Genomic DNA, 20,307 nt, shown 5'->3' on the forward strand with positions numbered 1-20,307 from the left:
TATTGTAGCACAAAATGCAGGAACAGCAAATTCAGATATTGTGCCATTTTGTCTAAACGACAGAAAAATCTATATACAGTTAAACAAGCTAATAATGAAGTGCCAGGGACGGGCGATTTTACTTCGTTATAAGCGTAATTCGTTATATCTGTTAAGATTACAACATGTAATAAAGTCACGGGGAATGGAAATCACTTTGGTGTAAGCGTCAATTCATTATAAGCGTGTTCGCTATATCCGTGTTTTACTGTATTTTTGGAAAATCGTACATAGATTAAATTCCATTTTTTCTCAGTTATTATGGATATCCCTGACTTCTCTTATACTTTCGATGTTTGATCTTATTAAATATATGAGGTGCGATCCATTGTACGACAGAACAGAGACACTATTTACTGTGGCACTTAGTACAATGTATTTTATTTTTACGCTTATTCTTATGCTTTTACACAATAAAAACTCATGCTGAACTCTGGTATTGTCCATTTGACACGCTTTATCAAGAAAATCCCAACAATTAGAAACACTTGTGCCCCTTTCCTTGGAAGTACATTATAGGGTGCACAATTCTTATTATGCGCAGTATGCATGGAAATGAAATTGACCTTTTGAACTTAAAATCAATCTATAGGGGTCATCTACTGGTACTATCGAGATGCATCCACATATCAAGTATGAGATGTCTAAGCTAAAACGTTTTAGAATTACAGGTTCCTGATAATCTTATGACAAATCTGCATACCTAATTCCATTTCAGTATATGCAACATGAATGAAAATTGCAAATAATTTGAATTTTTCCAAGTCCAAGGAGCATACCTGTGTCTAATATTGCTCGATCATACCGAAAACAGAATTTGACGAAGTTATTCTTATGAAAAATCTGAATAATAAATTTCATTTCAGTATATGCAATCTCTGAGAAGAAAATAAAACTTTGATGAACCGACAAACTGATAGCAGCAAAGCAATATGCCAGCCCTCCCTTCTTCGAAAGAGGACATAAAATTGTCCAATTTTAATTACCTGGTAGCCTCTTTTTCTGGCAGATGACTTGAATGGCCCAGAGTTTAACATCTACATTCTCACAAAGATTGTGAAAAAATTCAATAAAGAATTAGGATTGATAGGAACTTAGGAGAGTCAAACTTTTTAAAAGAAATTCAATATTCATGTATGTTGAGACTTGCTGACAGAAAGTAAGAACTGGTATAACTTCATGATACATTTATTTCAACCTTCAAAATGTTTTCAAATATTCAAGCATAGTTTATCACAAAAATATGTTGCTTCAGTTTTTTTATGGCACATAGTTTAACCATGACAAAGGTCATTTAAAAAGTGTCAATAACTGACATGCATACCAAAAGATACAGATGCATAAACTTCATGTATTTGCAAGAACACCTTTCATTCACACAAACATATTTTAATACCCTTACATTGTGTCATACATGTACATGATATTTTATCTAGGTGAGCATTTTAAAGAAAATTATTTGGAGAGTTACACTCAAGTCTACACACAGTTTATACTACACACGTCTAACAATAAATGAGAATTAAATGCGCATATAAAGGCACCATGCAGGTCTGGTACACATGAAAATGTACAATATGGTGATAAGTGATCTTATGGAGAGAGAAAAAAATCTCATTTGCAAGAGACATTTGACCACTACATTTCCAGAACATATTCATGTACCCTGAGCATTTTCTTGGTCATAATAAGTCATTGTTAGATTGTCCACAAAGGTTGAAAAACTGTGTATTTTTGTAACATAGCAAGCACCTGTTTTTTTGTCAGTCAGAATAAAAGACTAGACAATAAAGTGGCTGTACATTTATCTGAAAAACAGTGATGAGTAAGCTTTGCTTAAATTGCTGTTATTTGGAAGCTTGTAAGATGAGATCCACTGCAGCCAGGAGATTATCAGCAAAGGAGTCTGGTTTTACTTTGGGGTGGCTCTCATCCTGAGGTCTGAAGAAAAGCCACAGTGACATTTATGATAAGTTCAATTTCAAAGAAGGTTTAATTTTTGCAAATATACCCCAGTAATCGTATTTATGTAAACATGTAGATCTATGAAATAAACACTGTCATGAAAATTTTCGTAATTAAATATCATTAAAGACAGCAGTATTTCAATGCTAAGGCAAAATGAAATATTAGACTACCAAAATTTTAATATTATGCCTAGTGTCACCCACTAGTTTAGGAGAAATTATTGTTTTTAAAAAAAAATCAAACCAACCTGCTGCCTAAAACTGGGTACATGTTTATTGTCATTTCTTAGTGCACTCGTATCTATAAAACTGACCTAAATTTTCCTGTGCGGACTTGAATTCCCAGCATGCCACAGGCCTGTGCTCCTCCGACGTCGCTGACGATATCATCCCCGACCATCACTGCCTGGATTATGAAGGTAAAGTATACAATGTAAATGTACTTGCATTAATAATACAAACAAATAATTCTAATGAGATTCAAATTTCATTACATGTACATGATAATATTTGTCTATGTGTTTATTCATTTCTTTTATTCATTGATTGTATTTTTTCTTTTGTTCATTAATTGCATCCATCCTAATAACTATCAAACAACACTGTGGGTAAGTAAGTACCAAAATAAACTAAGTTTGCCTTACATTTTCAGGACTAACTCCCATATCTTCAAGTACAGAACTAAAGAATGTCTCAGATGGTTTTCCCACAATTTCTGCCTTAACGTCTGCGGCAAACTGCAAAATAAATATAAGAGGTCCATCAGCCATACGGCTAACCAGAGAAGTATCAGTACAGAGGGAGTCGTGGTTTGTACAATTAAGAATCTACCTTTCATTAAACAGCAAAAGTATTTTAGAAATTTGGCCTTCCTGATGCAAATGTTCTTCATTTAAAGATTTTAAAATATTTTTTTCAAAACCCCTGCTTTATTTTTACTGCCTTTATTATCTCTTGTAAAGGGCTACAACCTACATTAGAAAAATTTGGATTCTCCTAAAAAGAAGCTCTGTGCAACGCCTGTGGTATGGATTGGCTCAATGTTTATAAATAAAAGTAACAGATGTCAAACATTTACAGTAAACAGATATATGGAATTACAGATGTCAGATAAAATTCAATCAGAAAAACTCCCTTAGACTTATATAAAGCTCAGGTGAGCTAAAATCTAAGACTATAGTCCATTCATTCAAGTAATTTAACAATATAACTTGTAAAATTTCAAGGGTTAAAATTGTATGTCCCGGAAAAGTCAAGCTTTACTACTCTAAATGCACTGCCTTTATATGTTTTATACATGTATATGAATATATGTATACTACATTGTTCATGGTTTTCAATACCTCTAAAGCCTTAGCAAATGGTCCAACATCTAAGACTAGTTCTTCCTCTTCTTTGTAATACCTCCTACATTTTGAAAACAATAAATAAAGTAGGTTAAACTGTAATGATTGATGTCTAAAACATACATGGAGAGACCATGACATTATGGAGTAAATATTTTCTTCTCAAACAATGTTTCCGCTACAGATTCTCCAAAAGTGTTTATACTCTGAATTCAAATCTGGTTTTTTTTAACCATCAATATACAAAATCAAAATTTAAAAAGACAACTTTGATTATATCATTCCTGTACATATTTTAGTCATTCTCCCTGTTTAAAAGAAAACAAAAACTTACCCCATTCCCAAAGAGAACAAGATAGGTTTTTCCATTGACATCAGAGCTTGAAATGCCTTGTTAAGATTGTGGTAGGTGAATTCTGCTGTGGCATCCCCTAGGACCACACAGTTAGGGTTCAAGGTATCAATACCCTCAAAATCTAGGGCAGCCGCTACAAATTGGCAATTTGAGTATAAATATCATAATTAGAGAATTCTAAGGAATTTCATCACTTTCTGCAAATACCTCTTACATTTTGAACAATTTGAAGGGACCTCACTACACCTAGTTTATACTTTTTAAGAGACTATGTTACAAGATGGCAGTTTACATGTTTTGTTAAATTTTTTATATTAATTGATTTGGATGAATATCATCATAGTTCAGTGGTTAAAATACCAGGCTTTTGAACGGTAGATCATTAGTTCGAATCTGCCTGGGGTTTTTTGTTCACATTAATTACCTGTAAATTTAATTTTTGAAAATATAATTTCTTACCAAAAACATCATGTTTTTTATCCATCATACTATCTATCATAATGCTGATTTGAGAAACTATTTCAAGGCGTAGTTAGCCACCTCACGTTAACAAAAAATCATTTTTTATAAAGGTTATCCTTGAATAGAACGTAATGTCACATGCCTCTGGTCCAAAATACTTCTTTTACAAAAAAATATACATGTAAGGCATGCTGATGTCGATTTCATGCATGTCCTATTATTTTCTCCACCCTATCAAGTTCTTTAAAATTATTACTGTAAGTTTTGCTATACAGTAAACAGATAAAATCCTGTTACGTTGTATTACTTGGATGGACAAGGAGATGAGGTCTAAGATTCCTTTTCTGTAGAACTTTACAGACGGCGGGGATGGGAGGGAATATCTCCTCATCCTTCATGGAGAATCCCAGTCTGTGTAATTTTTCTGTCAACATGTTTCTTGTCATGGTGGTTTCATTTGTACAGAACCTCACTGGTAAGCCCGCAGACTGCAGTCTGCAAATCAGCAACACAAAAAGTAAAATTCTACAGATCCGTTTTTACTTGTATACAGTATAATTTTAACAAGGTACTTATATCTCAGCGCAAGGGATGCAAGCAATTTTGATTCATTAAAAACATAATTGATTATACATGTACATTTAAATTGATTCCTAAATACACTTTAATTATAATACACTTCAGGGATATAAGGGGAATAGCACTGACTTTGCTGTAAGCATGAATTCGTCATATAGCATGCTCACTGTAACCAAGTTTTTCTGTACTTGATAGGCATATTACAAGCATATGACAAATACTGTGGTGATGTTTAAATACAAACTATTGGGATATATTACCCATTCTCACTTAAAAGTTCAGGGTAAAATAAATATCTTTAATTGTTTTAATGCATGTTGATATGAAATAGCTACCTTTTCACAGCCTCCACAGAGCCATCAATGGGAACTCCTGCACCACTCTCAAAGAGAACACCACTGATGTCCAACAAGACTCCCTTAATTTTTCTATTATTGTTCCATGAAGCCATCGTGTTGTCAGTTCTTCTACCTCCTTGTCTCTACTTTAATGTCTCAATATGTATGCAGCTTCTGGGTTGTTGTTCTTGATCAGTACTATGCTTTGCACAAACAGGTGCCTTGGGAAAAAAGTATTATGAAAATTATTATAAAAAGAAAATTATAAATCTTTACCTCAAGGTGAGAAAAAATGACCTACTGTTTGCGATTAAAAGAATTTACCTACAGTGCGTATTTGCAGTAACTGTAACTGCGTTAATCCACTTGCAACCTGTTTTAAGATTTTCCGGAACTTGATACCGATCTTGTTTTGATAGCTACAAATTTAATGTCTTTATCCTAGAAACGTTTGTTTTAAACAAAAACAATATTTGACAAGAAAGAACAATATTGACATTGAAACGATAGTAAAGCATGGCAAACTTGGCAGATTTTGTAAGGATTGTTTATTTTATTGTTTTCGACATAATTGGGAGTCTATAAAAACTTCAAATTATTTTTTATGTAAAAACATACATGTATATATCACGTAGACTTAAACACGATGTAATTTGATTGTATTTTACGTATATACGCATGTCTTCTTCACTCAAGAGAATTCGAGAATAAAACACCAGAATGTAATTTATAAAGATTTTACTTATTCAGTTATGACTGAAGCTGAATGATATTAAGAATCCCAATGAGAAATGTGCTTAATATGAATAACCTGTCTTTTCAGAACGCTAAAGAGTTGGCTGCTGTGGGATCACAATTGACCAATGACCCTTCCAAATATGTCAACGATGTATGTCATCCTCATTACTGAACTTTGATGAGTTCAGACAGACAAGACAGATTTTAAATATAGTTAAAAATGCTAAGATTTTTTGTGTCTTTTTTATGTTTGGTTTTATGTACATGTATACACCATAGCAGTTTTCTGAAATCCTGATCCCCAAGGTTTGGATATAGTGAAGGATCATTTTCTACAACAGTTTGGATACCAAAAATAAAAAAAAACTTGTTTACCAAAAGTTGTTAAATTTTATCTTGTGCTGATTTGGCTTATTTTTTGCAAATTAAAAAATTCTTTTTTTGCACTTAAAATTTATATCTCATTTGGGATATTATATCCCAAACAGGCTACTATAGTATTAAATGATTAAATTCCCATTGGGAGATTGGTCCCAACCTGTTTATGGAATGAACTCATTAGCTATGCCTAACTTATTAGGTATAAAATGTATTGGGGGTTAATACTTCATGAATCACTTTGCAATTAATAAAAAAAAACAAAAACAATGTTAACAGTTGACTACTCTGATTATTAAAGGCAGTTTTTTTTAAAGTCCAATCGGGTACTAGTAGATACATATATATTGAATTTATTCCTGTTTATTGTAGCTTTAAGAGGAATTATTGATTTTTTTAAATGAAACTCATGATATTGATAATACAATTTAAATGATATGTACTATTGTTAAAATCAGAATTAAATCATTAAACTAATAAAATTCAGAAGACTATATGTAATTATATTAAAAAGCTATTATTATTTGCAAAGACTTTGCAAGATGTAATAACTATTGAGCCTACATTGTTGTGTAATTTGTATATAAAGGAAAATGTGGAATTACAATGGGCCATGAAGTCATACCATCATGCCGAGACTTATTTTAATGTAAGTAAAACAAATCTCTATTTCCGTACATCCTCAGATGATTCACTGACCTACTATTAATCTGCCTGATCGCTGTTGAGCAATTTATGAAAAACATGATCAAAACAATTTCTTTCTTAGTAGCATATATCACATATGTAGCATATATCACATATGATCAACTCTATACTATCATGTATGAATACATGCATGTATCTTAACAAATAAAGGCAAAAGGAATTTTCATTAAGCAAATTTACATGTTTGAATGTATTTTTTCCTTAATTTCAATCTGGAATCTACTGTTTACAACGAACTTACTCTCGTTTGGTTCTTAAATTTAAAAATACATTAAGATACAATAGTTTGAAGTGTTCATATTAAAATTTGAAAAAAATAACCTGAATATGTGAAATATGAAAAATCACATGAATGATTATAAATGAACAAAATCTTCTTTGTAGTTGATAAGTTCTGTTGACCCAACTGCATTGAAGCTGACAAAAATGGATGATGAGATTTATGAAGAGTTTAGGAAAGATTTTCCTGACTTAAAAATCGATGTCATTAAAGAAGATGAACTTAAAAGTGCTGAGGCAAAAGAGGTAAGGTTAATATTCACATTTTAATTCCATTATGGATAACATTAAGTTTTGTTGGGTGAGGTTGGGTTATATCTTAATAATTACCAATGAAGAACTGTTAAAAATGTAGAATTGTAGAAAAGTCTGGCATTACTGAATATGAATTTCAAATACTGGCAAATGAAACAAAGGCAATAGAGATGGAATTAAATTCACATACAGTATATACAGTCTACATGAACCTAATATTTTTGTTTCAGAAATGGCGCCCTTTAATCAACAGATTTGAAAAGACAATTGAAGATTTTAATTTTGGTACACTACTACGCATAGACTGTACCAAGGATTACTCTGAAGAAAATAGTATTCTTGGTAAGCTCTATGTACATTGTATATTTAAAACATTAACCCATACAGAACTTTTTTATGACACCACAATGATTATTGCACGCAGTTATCGATTGACAGTAGTAATATTGAAAACATAAAAAAACACAGTTGCCATTACCTATAGCATTAACATAGGTAATTTTGTGTCTTATCGACAATAATTGAGAAAGAATTATTGATTTTGATGTTCGGCATTTAAAAGGAAAATTTTAAACTGAATGAGACATTTTAATTAAATTCAAAATGGTAGAAAAAAGTCAAAGAAGGTAAACAGGTATATATACATGTATGACTTTAAAATCAGTTCTATAGAGGCTACAGTGCTTTAATTTCTGATTCTCAATAGTCTATTATTTATTGTCGTAAACATTTAATATAGTTAAAAAAAAAAAAATTTCATCCTCCAAACCTTTTTGACCAAGGCAAACAAAACTAGGGGTACTGTGAGCGAGCTCACAATTGATACCCCCTGCTAAGAAAAAAATCATAATGCGTGTATTTTTGGTATTATAGAAAATATTGGATGAATCTATTTTACTGTCCATTTTCTATAAATAACAACTGCTCTATTTTTTAAAACTGTTAATGCTAATAGGAGTAAACAAACCAAGTTCTATCCTTAATTCCATTATATTTTAAGTTAACTTAACAGTTAACTTAAAATATGCATGAGGACATTTGCATCCTTCCATTAACAATCATGACTCGAATCAAATGAAATCCACATGTCAAGCAGCCATTTAATATTTAAACATTTTGAATTATTGGTGTACTGAGCCCCGATTTTTTCCGAAATTATTTTTCCACACATTTTTTTTCCCAAAGAAAAATTTATTGGGGCAGGCCATTTTCAGAGAGACGGGGATGAGAATCTAAAAATAATTTTATGTGGCCTGAGAAGAGCATGCTTTGTGTCAAATTTTAGCTTCTAATATTTCCATTAATAATACAAAACATGACACAGACAGAATTTAGCATTTTTGAAACAATGACCTTGAACTTCCTCAATTGACCTTGGGTCAAGGTCATGACATACCCTTTGGTCATAAGCAATATTTGTGTGAAGTAAGAACATTCAATGCTTCTCAATAAGAAAGATGTGGACCGGACACGAATTTTGCACTTTTTCTGCCAGTGACCTTGACCTTGCCCGATTGACCTTGGGTCATGGTCAAGACACACCCTTAGGTTATAAGCAATATTTGTGTGAAGTAAGAATTTCCCATGTTTATCCATAAGAAAGATATGGACTGGACACGATTGCACAGACAGACGGACAGACAGACAAGGTGATTCCTATATACCCCCCCCAAACTTTGTTTGTGGGGGGTATAAATACAAATAGGGCCCAGTCCAAGATATTGCATTGTAGACTTCAGCATGATTCTGATGTAAGACAAACACATCAGGCTCTAGATTTGTTAAAGGTTTTTGACTTTGACATTTTTCAAATGCCCTATCTTTTTATACTTTCAGTTGTAAGAGCCCAGTTCCTAGCCATAGAGGTTGCCAGAAACCGTGAAGGATACAACTCACCACTACGGTTTAAGAAGAAAGAAAACTCGGAGCAGACGTAGCACCTACAAGTTATTGTACACCATTAATCGATCAAGATAGGATTGACTGAATTACACCCTAGCATACTTGCAGTGGTTGTAACTTTACTAAAACCTCTTTACATGTACTGCTGAAAGACTGCTGTTGATGAATGAATTGCATTTCATGTGATATTTTTGCAATGTATAGTTCTACTTTATATTAATATAGTAGATTAATTTATAAGTACATGTACCAGTACCTGAAAACCTATCATGTTATACTTTGTTGAACATCCACTAATTTGAGTTACATGTAAAGATTCATATCCTGTACAAGTTTTACACCAGAAATTTACATCTACTGCACAGGATTTTGTTTGTTGTTCTCCTGAAATTTGTTATTTCAGTGGAACCATTTTTGGAAACAATTCTGTTGAAACTTATTGATTTATTTTTTTGGGATGTCATTGCCTATTTTTTGTAAAGGACACTGTGTGACCAAGTCTGAAGTCATTTTTCATTTTCTATGGCATATTCATGGTAAGAAGACTTTAAGTTTATTTGATATGGTCAAACATATGCTCCTGTTGTTTTAATTTTTTTTTACTCAATATAAAATCAGAATCAAGATTGTTTTATTGTTGCTGTTTACTTTTTATTTTATGATCGTTCAAGTTCTAGAAATGGCAAACTCTGGTACACTAGTACATTTATATCTGGTCAATTATTACCGGGTACATTGGCTAGGTAGCGAGACTTTCCCCAGAAGAATAGTTATCCATTAGAAATTTCCTTAGTAGACCGAGACTGGCTAAACAGTGAAAATTCCCCAGTAGACTGGCTAACCAGTGAGGTACACCACAGTAGAATGGCTAAACAGGGAATGGTGCTTAGTGTGCCTAAAACTTAAAATGAGCTATTATTATCAATTATACATAACGGCAAATTTTGAGTCTAGTTGAAAACTTCCTAACTTGATCCTCGGTATGTCAATTTGCTTCATAATATTAATGAACTTTATTAAAATGTTTGAAATCTAAAACCATTACCATTTCACATCAAAGTCATGAAAAATGTAATAAAGCACTAATTACAGTACCAATCATGACCAACTCCAAATGATTACCGTAATCTGTTTCCCATGGAGTAATGAACAGGCTAGTTATTTAATCTTTCATAAAGGATAATATAAACCTTTTCTCCTTCCATTTTTTAAAACATAAATAAACCCAAAAAATTTTTAGAATTGGATTTTAAAATACTTTATTGATAAATACAGATATCACAGGCAAGACAGAATGAAAAAAAAAATCATATTTGAATAACTAAACCTCAAAATTTATAACTCCAAACAATGTATTTACCATCTTTAAGTTGTCAATTTGACTATTTACATTGGTATTTATTTCTTTGTACTGTGAAAGCTCATCTTCTAGCTTGTTTTGGTAATGCTGCAAAAGAAAAGCCACTCAAATTACTATTTTTCTCTTCCTTTTAACAAGACTAGCTTTTCTCCAACCCCTCAATACAGAATTAACAAATTGTATTTCCCCATTTGATAATGTAGATGATTAATCAAGAATTTTGGCCACATAATTTTGAACAAAATTATGTGGCCAAAATTCAACCAAATGATGGATCAGCAGAACAAAAATGTTTTGGAAAGGTTATATTCCTGGTATATGTAACTACCGTAAACTTATTCAAAGCACAAGATGATAAATTTTCATACCTTTAATTCAGTAATCTGTTTGATTAGAAAGGTGTTTTCTTCTTGGATCAGTTTAAAATGTCTTCGTATTTGTTTAATTTCAAACTCTCTATCTGTGGGAAAAAAAATAAAAACCACAATTACAAACTAGTTTTTCACCATCGAAGTATGTTGCATGCTTGAAGACTTTCATGAAAAACTATGCTGTACATGTATTCATACGCATACGTTGTTCAGCAAAGCGGGTGCTCATGAGCCATGCCAAAATTATTTATACCTGTACCTGAACACAAATTTTGGCAAGCGCTTGCTCTGCTGAACATGCCTCATGCATTTGTTAGTTCTATGGGAATTTTTTAAGCTTAAAAAAGTACCTAAATTTTCTTGTAAAAACCCATGGATAAATCCTTGAACATCAACAGGTGAGGTTTTCTCTGTGATGTCATGCTGCGAGTCACAGATACCATCCCCTGATTGGCTGCTCTCGTTGCCAAGGTGACTTGAGACTAGTGACGACTCGACAAGATCCTGAGATTCCTGCTCGGCTTGTAACTGCATGTCCTTCTGAATTTCCCCTGTGATGTTCTGTAAATGTTGTCTTCCAAACATGTGTTCCTTTTTGTTGTGAAGGGAACTGAAGTATTGGTCACAAACACGGCAGTATAGTTCATTCATACTACCCTGCAATGAAACAGATTTTTTTATCCAAGGTATTTTTTGTGTTATGCAAATATGAATTAAATATATAAAGATTTTTTGTTTGTGTAATTCTATAAAAAAAAAAAAAAAAAAAAGATCATCAAGAAAAATACTACACACATCGTATATACCCTGGCAAGTCTGAATTCATGTTACAATAGTGATGATTAAAGATTCTCACAAAAAATTCAGTTAAAAGTCTTTTATTTTTTTTATGTTCTATTGAAATTAGAGCATTTGACCATACCTCATCTTCATCCAGTGAGTAAGGAAAAGTTTCATCCACATGTATTTCTGTACCTGTCAAAAAAAAAGAAAGATGAATCATTAACACTTTAAAGAGGAATTTTTCTCTATTTTTTTTAAGCGTAAATTGTCATCCACCTACCAGTAAGAAACCCCTTTCCTTTTTTTTTCTTCATCACGCTTTGGTAAGCCTCAGATTGTTGAAAAGTTTTTAATTGTTCCATGTAACGCTTCTTATCTTCTTCTGCTGCCAGCAGATATTTCTATTTATAACAAAAAATGTATTTGAAACTTCAAGATTGATGCATGAGACCCCTCATTCTTTCAGTTGAAAGACAAAGAAAATGCTGAATTTTGGTCTTATGTAGAATAAGCTGGAAATGCACTTTTTAAGTGACATCATGCAAACAAAATAAAGTGTTTAATTTTTAAGGTTTTAATCTGTTTTGAACAAGTTGTCTTTTAATCAACAATATAATATAAAATTCTAATTCTAATATGTAGTTTCAATTTTTAATTCCATTTCAATATAGCGCCAAATTAGATGCCAAGTAAACCTTGTTCTTTGAATGCGGGTGGGTGGGGGGATGGGATTGATGTTTTGAAAGAAAAATAGACATATATTTGTATATATTTAATACCTGTTTCTTTTGACTGTCTAACGTAGACCACTCATTACCAAGAATTTTAGTGACTTCTGGAAATGACAGTTCAGGATTACTGGCTTTTATTTCCTGTCTTCTCTCTATGGCATACATTACATATCTACAATAAGAAATCAAAGTACTGAAGTACTGACGGGAGTTGATTTTATCGATTATCATTTATTTTAAAATCAATTTATCTTGCATGGCAATTAGTTTCTAGTTTGTATTTGAATCACGCACTTTTATATAATATGAATTTTTAGACTTTTCCGACAAGAATTTCGAGAAACCCCTTATGAATCATGTTGTGTAATATTTAAAGATAGATTTCAACTACTAGTATGTATTAGTTATCAAAGCAATTCTAAAAATTGTATGGATCCAAGCACTATTGATATCGAACTCTAGTCTCGTTTAACTAGACGCTCGGCTGTCTCCGTTAATATCCGACAAGCAAGAGAGCCCCCTCTATGCTTGTCGCAGATTTACGGAGACAGTCGAGCGTCTGGTTGAACGAGACTATATTAACTCTGGTGTAGGAATATATGAGACTACAAAAATATCTAGATTGTTTATAGTATATAAAATTTGACTATTTTCTAAGTGTTTATAGATAAGTTTCCTTGAAAAACAATGCTTCAGCATACATTACATCGAATTTTGTTCTATTATTTTCAAGAAATTAGTCTTGTCAGTGGTGATGATTTGTGCTTAGATCCAAACACTGTTTCACTTTCGGTTTGCCAGAGTAACTGCATAGGAGAGTTGATTAAAATCAACTCCTAAAAAATGAAATCTGATCTTATCACATTACATAATTACTGCGAATTATCTGCATGTACAAATGTACCAATATACTGGTATTTAATCTGTAGCACTTAAAATTACATTAATGGATAATTTCAAATAAATCTATGAACAAAACACAAAATTATTTTATCATATCAATGTACAGACCCAGTTAGTGGGGCTTTGGGTGCATTCACATTGGGGACATTTTTACGTCTTTTTCCTTTCGGCCATCCTCCTCTTTTCTTCTGCTCTGGAACCTGTGAAAGTGTTCAAAATATCAATAATTTTTCTTAACATTTATGAAACTATTGTCAATAATTCAATTCAAATGTGTTGTCTTCAGCATAATTGTGTGCTAGTGTATTTTGGACAGTACATTAAGATCAACATCAATCATTCCCCAGTGCATATAATACCTACTTAAGGCATTATTTCTAGAACCATTTTAACAAGAGCTCGGACTTTTGGTAGTTGTGTTAAACAGCAATGTGATGTAGGCTTGTCTATTTCATTGGTAGACACCCAGCCATAGCTCTTTGAAATCAACAAGATTTGTCTGGCTTTTGAGCCAAGACTAAGCAATTGGTACATATTTCGCTTGAAACCGTGTCATTTTTTAGTTGTTTAGATGCAAGAAATAGATAGCTACGCCCTACTGAAAGTCCAAAGTCTTATTAATAATGGTTCTAATTCAATGCCAATGCTTCATGATAAAGACTCATAGTACTCATAGATAAATAACTTTATCTACAATGTTGCAAATAAGCAGGAAATGGTAAAACAAGTCCAACCTTCTGTGACTCCTTTTCGGATGGAGACACCGAGATACATGTACTATCTGCATTATTCAGTAGTTGTTCTGTGGTGGTATCAGAGATGTCTTCAGTGTCCAGTGCCTCTCCCACATCGGTCTGTACCCCAAGTAACACACCCACTCCTTGTGGATCCACCATCCCTTCCTGCTGCACCCCCGTCAACAAGGACCCTACTCAAAGATGTCACATGTAGGTCAATTTTCAAATTTGACAACACTACTTGCAAGTGAACAATTTTCCTTAAACATTATATACTGTAAATTCCAAACTGATAGCAATGGATGAATTTAAAGTAAAATCACAAAAAGCAGTTCTTGTGGATTTCACTTTTGTCTTTCTGAAAGTTGATAATTTCATAAAATTTCAACAAAAGTTCATGATATTATACTCTCAATTTTTATTTATAAAACGGCAAAATTGCTTAATTAAATTGAAAATAAATGAATCTACAGCATGAAGTATTTTGATTTATCACCTTTTTTCAATTATCTAATAATCAATACTCAAAATTGATTCAAATTCACTAGATATACAGGTAACTCTCGATGGCTCGAACTTCGATCGCTCGAAGTTCTTGATCGCTCGAAGTGAGTCTAGGGTCCCAATTTTTTTTCCTATATAACTAAGCAAATTTACTCTTGATTTCTCGAACTCTTGATCTCTCTAAACCCTTGATCTCTCGAAGTTAAACTGCAGTCCCGTTCTTCATATTATATAGTTGCTTACTCTCGATACCTCGAAGTCGCTGTGTATCTCCAAGCGCTATACCTAATTAACACCTACTTGGCCATTTGAATGGTTCCAGGCGTTCGACGCGGGACCCGTGTCACGGGTTGTTTATTCAGGTGACACTTGTCCACCGTGGAGATGCAATGAAAATGAGAAATTAATTGAGACGAAACGATAATATTGAGCTATGATCGTCAAAATTTAGAATTATAAAACTGTAAAAATTAAGCTTATCAGCATCATTGTCATAAAATGATTATTGCTGAACATGTTCTTACAACTGGTGAAGGACCCGTACAATGGGAACAATGGGTGATACTCAGTTATCACATTTATGACATGTCGATCGTCTTGCAGTCCAGTAGTACTGAGCTATATGGTCTTAATATGTTGCATGAAATACATAATTATAATGAATTTATTCAATAGTTGTTTGTATTTAGTTTTAATAACATCCAGTACTGTTTATTTTACTGAAAAGAAAACGTTGTTTAATCACGGGCGAAAGATTAGAACTAAATAAATGGCTTCATCATAACATCTGGTAAGACTAATTTTAAAACCCGTCGGTCAACCCGGAAAATTCCGAACTCTTGAAAACTCGAACTCTTGAAACCTCGAAGTTTTTTCTTGGTCCCATGGACTTCGAGCTATCGAGAGTTACCTGTAGCTGTAACATCAACATTTTGTCATTGTGCATTCTTTGTATTAGAGGTTCTTGAATTACATTTGACATACCTGCAGCTGTTGTAGTAAGCAGTTGTCTTCCCTGTAACTCGGGGCTTGTTGATATCCCAGTATAGTTCAAATTGTTCATTTCATTTGAAACAGATAGGAACATATTGCTGAAAATGAAAAAATTATATTCAATAATTATATTAATTGAATCTGAAACACAAGATTTGCATTCTAATAGAAACATTTTTGCTTGTTTTACCTTTAGCTATTTGAACTTTGTTTAAAGGTACAAGAAGACTTTATGCTAATAGATGCCACACAAAAATCTACTCTGAGCATAATGGTCTCTTGGAGTCTTTTCTATTTGTTATCATCACTATATAACATCATCTTTGAGATTATCGTAACCAGTTAGTTGAGTAAATATATGTCATATTCCTATTTCAAACCCATATTTTAATTTTTTTTTTAATGATACTATTACCCTCTCTGTGTTTCCAGAAGAACAAGGCCATTGCTGTCGGTGATGAGGTAAGCAGTCTGTGAAGTTTGCATCACGTCTCCTTTGTCTGTCTCTCCAAGAGGACTTAGTGTGTTAATAGGATCAGTAATGCATCCATCGCCTGCATTTTCTACAGTACAAGCCATTGTCATCATGTCTTGTTCCATTGTCATTTAAATTACACTTTCTACCTGAAATAAATACTTAATTATTTCAATCTGTGTGGTTGGTTCTCAGAAATCTACTCTGATCTGCAACAGTATCATTCAAAAGATCTCCTAAAGTATTTTTGTGGGATTATCATAAGGATAAGGTGGATAGTGCAGATTTAACTCAAATAAAAGATAAGAGAAATGGTTGACTGCAAAAAATAAAATAGGCGCAAGACACATATCCATATCCCTATTTATTAAACATTTGTGGACCCAATTTCCAGACATGAATTATGAAAGACTGTTCCAAGATTCAGTGAAGACGTCAATCCAAAAGGCAAAGTTGAATTACAAAGAATACTAAGAAAAAGCAAATCCTGAAAAGCTGTTAACAAAAATTAAGATAAATGTGATATATTAGAGTAAGACTGTAAGTTCGGGAACACATCAGGAATACTTACCAAAGTCAATACAGGATGAAGATTACTATTCTCTAAACTTCAAATGTGAACGGAAGGCGTGCTGTTTTCCGGATTAAACAAAATACCAACATCAAAATGTTTTACAAAATGTATCCGAATTTATATTTCTGTTTATCAGTATCGATAAAACATTATTGATATCATTTGAGCTGATTATAGCGGATCAACTTGTCAACTTTAATTTTTCTTGCAGGGAGTGCGTTTGAATGTGAATATTTATGATATGGAATGAATATGCAGTTAGTTTTTTAGCGTGTGAAATTCTTTGATAGGATATGCCAGATTAATTATCATAAATTCATAACTTTTTTTAATCGGAGGAGATACGTGACAATCCCAACTACATCCATAAAGGGTGTGATAAAAGGTGAAATAACATGAATAAAGGGTGATGATACGGGGGTGTGATAAAGGCGCGTGTCACTTGTTCATATCACAGTATCAGGGGTGCAAAACCCTGTTTTTTATACCAAGTATATAAGGCCTAAAAAAAAGTTGTGTGTTTAGGGTAACCCGACCTAACCTACAAAAATGCCCCGATCCTGCCATTTTTAGATGTCTGTTTTTATCTGATTGTGAATTTTATATTATTTCTATTAAAAAAATCCGTTTTTAAATACATGTATGACACAAACAAACATTCTTAGGATTCATGCAGAAAAAAATATGATAAGATAAAAAAAAATCCCTACCTACCTAACCTAATTTTTTCATCAGTGTTACCCTAAACACACAAAAAAAAATTTATAGGCCTAATAAAGACACTTAATTCTTTAATACAAAATGTCTGACATGGGTTCTGTCACGAAGCTGCACTGACTGATTCTACTGTTCTATTGGCACATGTAAATTCCACGCGCGTCGCGTAATTCTGATTTATCTTGGGCGTAATGTTATTGATTTGTTAGGAAATATTTTAATAAAAAAGTAGATTTGGGCATGGTAAGGGGAAACTTACATGTAAATGCAAGTAAACCATGAATAGTCTAGAGGAATTTAAGGGATTCATAGACACTAAACGTACTAAATAAAAGGACCCCGGATCCACTTATAGAGACTTTTAGCTGAAATGTATATATTTACATTTTCCAGTGTCTTTGCCTGTGATAACACTATACGTTACGATTTTGTACTCTATAACCCATAACTACAAATGACGCCAAATTGAGGCGCCAGCGGGGTTTGCTTATTTATATTTAAATATTTAATCTTACGATGGCTTAAAATTATATAAATATAAGTAGTAAGGACTCATTTTTGTTAATATTATGAGGTGATAATTTCGGTCGGGGCGTGATCAAATCTATCAAAAAGCCTTCGAGCTTTATTGGATTTGATCACGCCCCGACCAAACTTATCACCTCATGATACTCAAAGAATTATTTCTTATTCCTTAATTAATATCATTGCAATTGTTATATATATGCCTAATATTGCTCCTAATGTGCACGTGATCAATTTTCTGTAATTCTTTGCTTACTTTAAACGGACATTGAAACTTGTGAAGTTTTTCATTTTGATCAATTACTAGTAAGTGCCCACAATTTTAAAATATGACACCAATAACGAAGATACACCAAATACTGAACCTTTCCCCGTCCATTTCGCATCATTAACATAAAACTGCTTGTTTTCATGACTTTCCCCCAGAAAACATTGAGCGATTGCTTGAAGATACTGTACAAAACATTTCCATCAAAGATGTGTCTAACCAAGACTTAGAACCATTTTAACAAGAGCTTGGACTTTGGGTAGTTGTACGTGTCAATCGGCGATATGACGTAGACCTGTCTATTTCATTGCCGGCCACTCAGTCATGGCTCTTTGAAATCAACAAGATTTGTCTGGCTTTGGAGCGAAGACTACGTAATTGATGTATATTTCGCTTGAAACCAGCGTCATTTGAAGTTGTTTTGACGCAAAAATAGATAGTTATATCCAACTGAAAGTCCAAGGCCTTGTTAAAATGGTTCTATAAGCGACAAAAAAGTTATTCTTGGTTTAGAGCGTCGCTATATAATTCCCATTCAAATCAAAGTACTGAAGAACTGACGGGAGTTGATTTTGTCGATGTTTATTTATTTTAAAATCAATAATATGTTATTTTGCATGACAAGTACATGTAGTTTCTAATTTGTATTACGCACATTTTTATAATATGAATTTTTGGACTTTTTCGACAAGAATGTCTAGAAATCCCATATGAATCATGTTAAATAATATTTAAAGATAAAATTAATTCAATCAAACTATGTATCAGTAATAGAAATATTTCTCGAAAATTGTATGGATCCAAGCAATATTGAACTCTAGTCTCGTTCAACCAAACGCTCGGCTGACACCGTAAATCTCCGACAAGGATTTACGGAGACAGCCGAGCGTCGAGTTGAACGAGACTATATTGAATTCTTGCGTAGGAATACATACGACTACAAAAAATATTTAAATTGTTCGTACCATTTAAAATCTGAATATTTTCAAGGTATTTATAAATAAGTTTCCTTGAAAAAAAATGCTTTAGCATACATTACATCGAATTTATCGATTATTTTCAAGAACTAAGTCTTGTCAGCAGCAATGATTTGTGCTGAGGTCCAAACACTGTTTCACTTTCGGTTTGTCTGAGTAACTGCATAGGAGAGTTGATTAAAATCAACTCCCAAAAACGATATGAAAAATGTTAATTTAATTATGACTGATTTTGATTGAATTACCAAAATATAGCTTCGCTTCTGACGTCATGTACTGATAGTGAGAGCAAATAAATCGATTAATTAGATGTAAACATATACTATATATCATCTATTCATAAGAATAACATAGCAATTCAATTTTTATAGATGAGACTCTTTTTAAAAAATCGAATTATGGGGGCCATATTTGTCTCATATGTCATGCATATTTGTGATCGTATATATGCATGTAATTAAAAACTTCAGCGTAAAATAGACTAAACAATAGGAAATTAATTTTGCTTAACTATTATTATTGCTCAGCATCGATAAATTCAGTTCAATTTAATATTTCGCCGGAACCATGAAATGGTCCATATGAAGTCATACAGAATAAAATCAACACGGGCGAGATGTATATAGATTTATATATCCAAATAAAATAATCAGTCGACCCAAGTGCCCGGCAATAAATATTAAAACAAAAATACAACACTATAATCCCAAAAACGTAAGCGCTTTCATTTCTTCCTCAGACGTTTTACAATACATTTTCCCATAACTTCAATTTTAGTGTGAATTTTCTTCCTTTCGCTTCAATTATTTACATGTTTCCAAAAAAGTGGGAGGGGGCAACTCCACGTTAATTCACTTTTTTAAATATGTAATTTTACGAACAATCTTTCCTGCGAGAAAAGGAGGGGCAGGCTCTAACCCCCCACCCCGAAGCTACGTGCCCGTTCTGATCATTGTTTTTTTTGTTTTTGTTTTTTTTTTCTCGTGATTTTTCTGTGTGGGTTTACCATTTCTTTTGATTAATTGGAAGTGAAAAACCAAGTT

The 20,307-nt window shown here is 32.7% G+C and overlaps 3 protein-coding genes across 4 annotated transcripts; 1 reads left to right on the top strand and 2 right to left on the bottom strand.

Moving 5' to 3' along the window:
• Positions 1–1,209: 1,209 nt before the first annotated feature.
• LOC105324516 (phospholysine phosphohistidine inorganic pyrophosphate phosphatase) lies at positions 1,210–5,554 on the bottom strand. Of its 2 annotated transcripts, none has more exons than XM_011423611.4 (8): positions 5,415–5,554; positions 5,084–5,307; positions 4,477–4,664; positions 3,687–3,840; positions 3,350–3,413; positions 2,651–2,743; positions 2,321–2,412; positions 1,210–1,980 (listed from the first exon to the last, which is right to left on the bottom strand). In XM_011423611.4, exons 2-8 carry the CDS (start codon positions 5,197–5,199, stop codon positions 1,887–1,889), a joined length of 801 nt encoding a protein of 266 aa, XP_011421913.3. In that variant the 5' UTR covers positions 5,200–5,307; positions 5,415–5,554; the 3' UTR covers positions 1,210–1,886. The 2 variants fall into 2 exon arrangements, with proteins under 2 accessions (XP_011421913.3, XP_011421914.3); XM_011423612.4 differs by having other exon boundaries at positions 5,411–5,504.
• Positions 5,528–9,975, top strand: LOC105325646 (protein PBDC1). The gene is made up of 6 exons (XM_011425309.4): positions 5,528–5,623; positions 5,910–5,975; positions 6,792–6,851; positions 7,295–7,435; positions 7,675–7,786; positions 9,281–9,975. The coding sequence occupies exons 1-6, from the start codon at positions 5,603–5,605 to the stop codon at positions 9,379–9,381; spliced, it is 501 nt and encodes a 166-aa protein (XP_011423611.1). The 5' UTR covers positions 5,528–5,602; the 3' UTR covers positions 9,382–9,975.
• A 613-nt stretch (positions 9,976–10,588) lies between these two features.
• On the bottom strand, positions 10,589–16,868 carry LOC105325648 (high mobility group protein 20A). The gene is made up of 11 exons (XM_066068578.1): positions 16,775–16,868; positions 16,144–16,352; positions 15,720–15,826; positions 14,229–14,422; positions 13,603–13,694; positions 12,640–12,763; positions 12,141–12,261; positions 12,000–12,052; positions 11,428–11,734; positions 11,075–11,166; positions 10,589–10,793 (listed from the first exon to the last, which is right to left on the bottom strand). The coding sequence occupies exons 2-11, from the start codon at positions 16,332–16,334 to the stop codon at positions 10,668–10,670; spliced, it is 1,407 nt and encodes a 468-aa protein (XP_065924650.1). The 5' UTR covers positions 16,335–16,352; positions 16,775–16,868; the 3' UTR covers positions 10,589–10,667.
• Between the last annotated feature and the right edge of the window lie 3,439 nt (positions 16,869–20,307).

This window comes from Magallana gigas, chromosome 8, assembly GCF_963853765.1.
Source record: "Magallana gigas chromosome 8, xbMagGiga1.1, whole genome shotgun sequence".
Classification (NCBI taxonomy): Eukaryota; Metazoa; Mollusca; class Bivalvia; order Ostreida; family Ostreidae; genus Magallana; species Magallana gigas.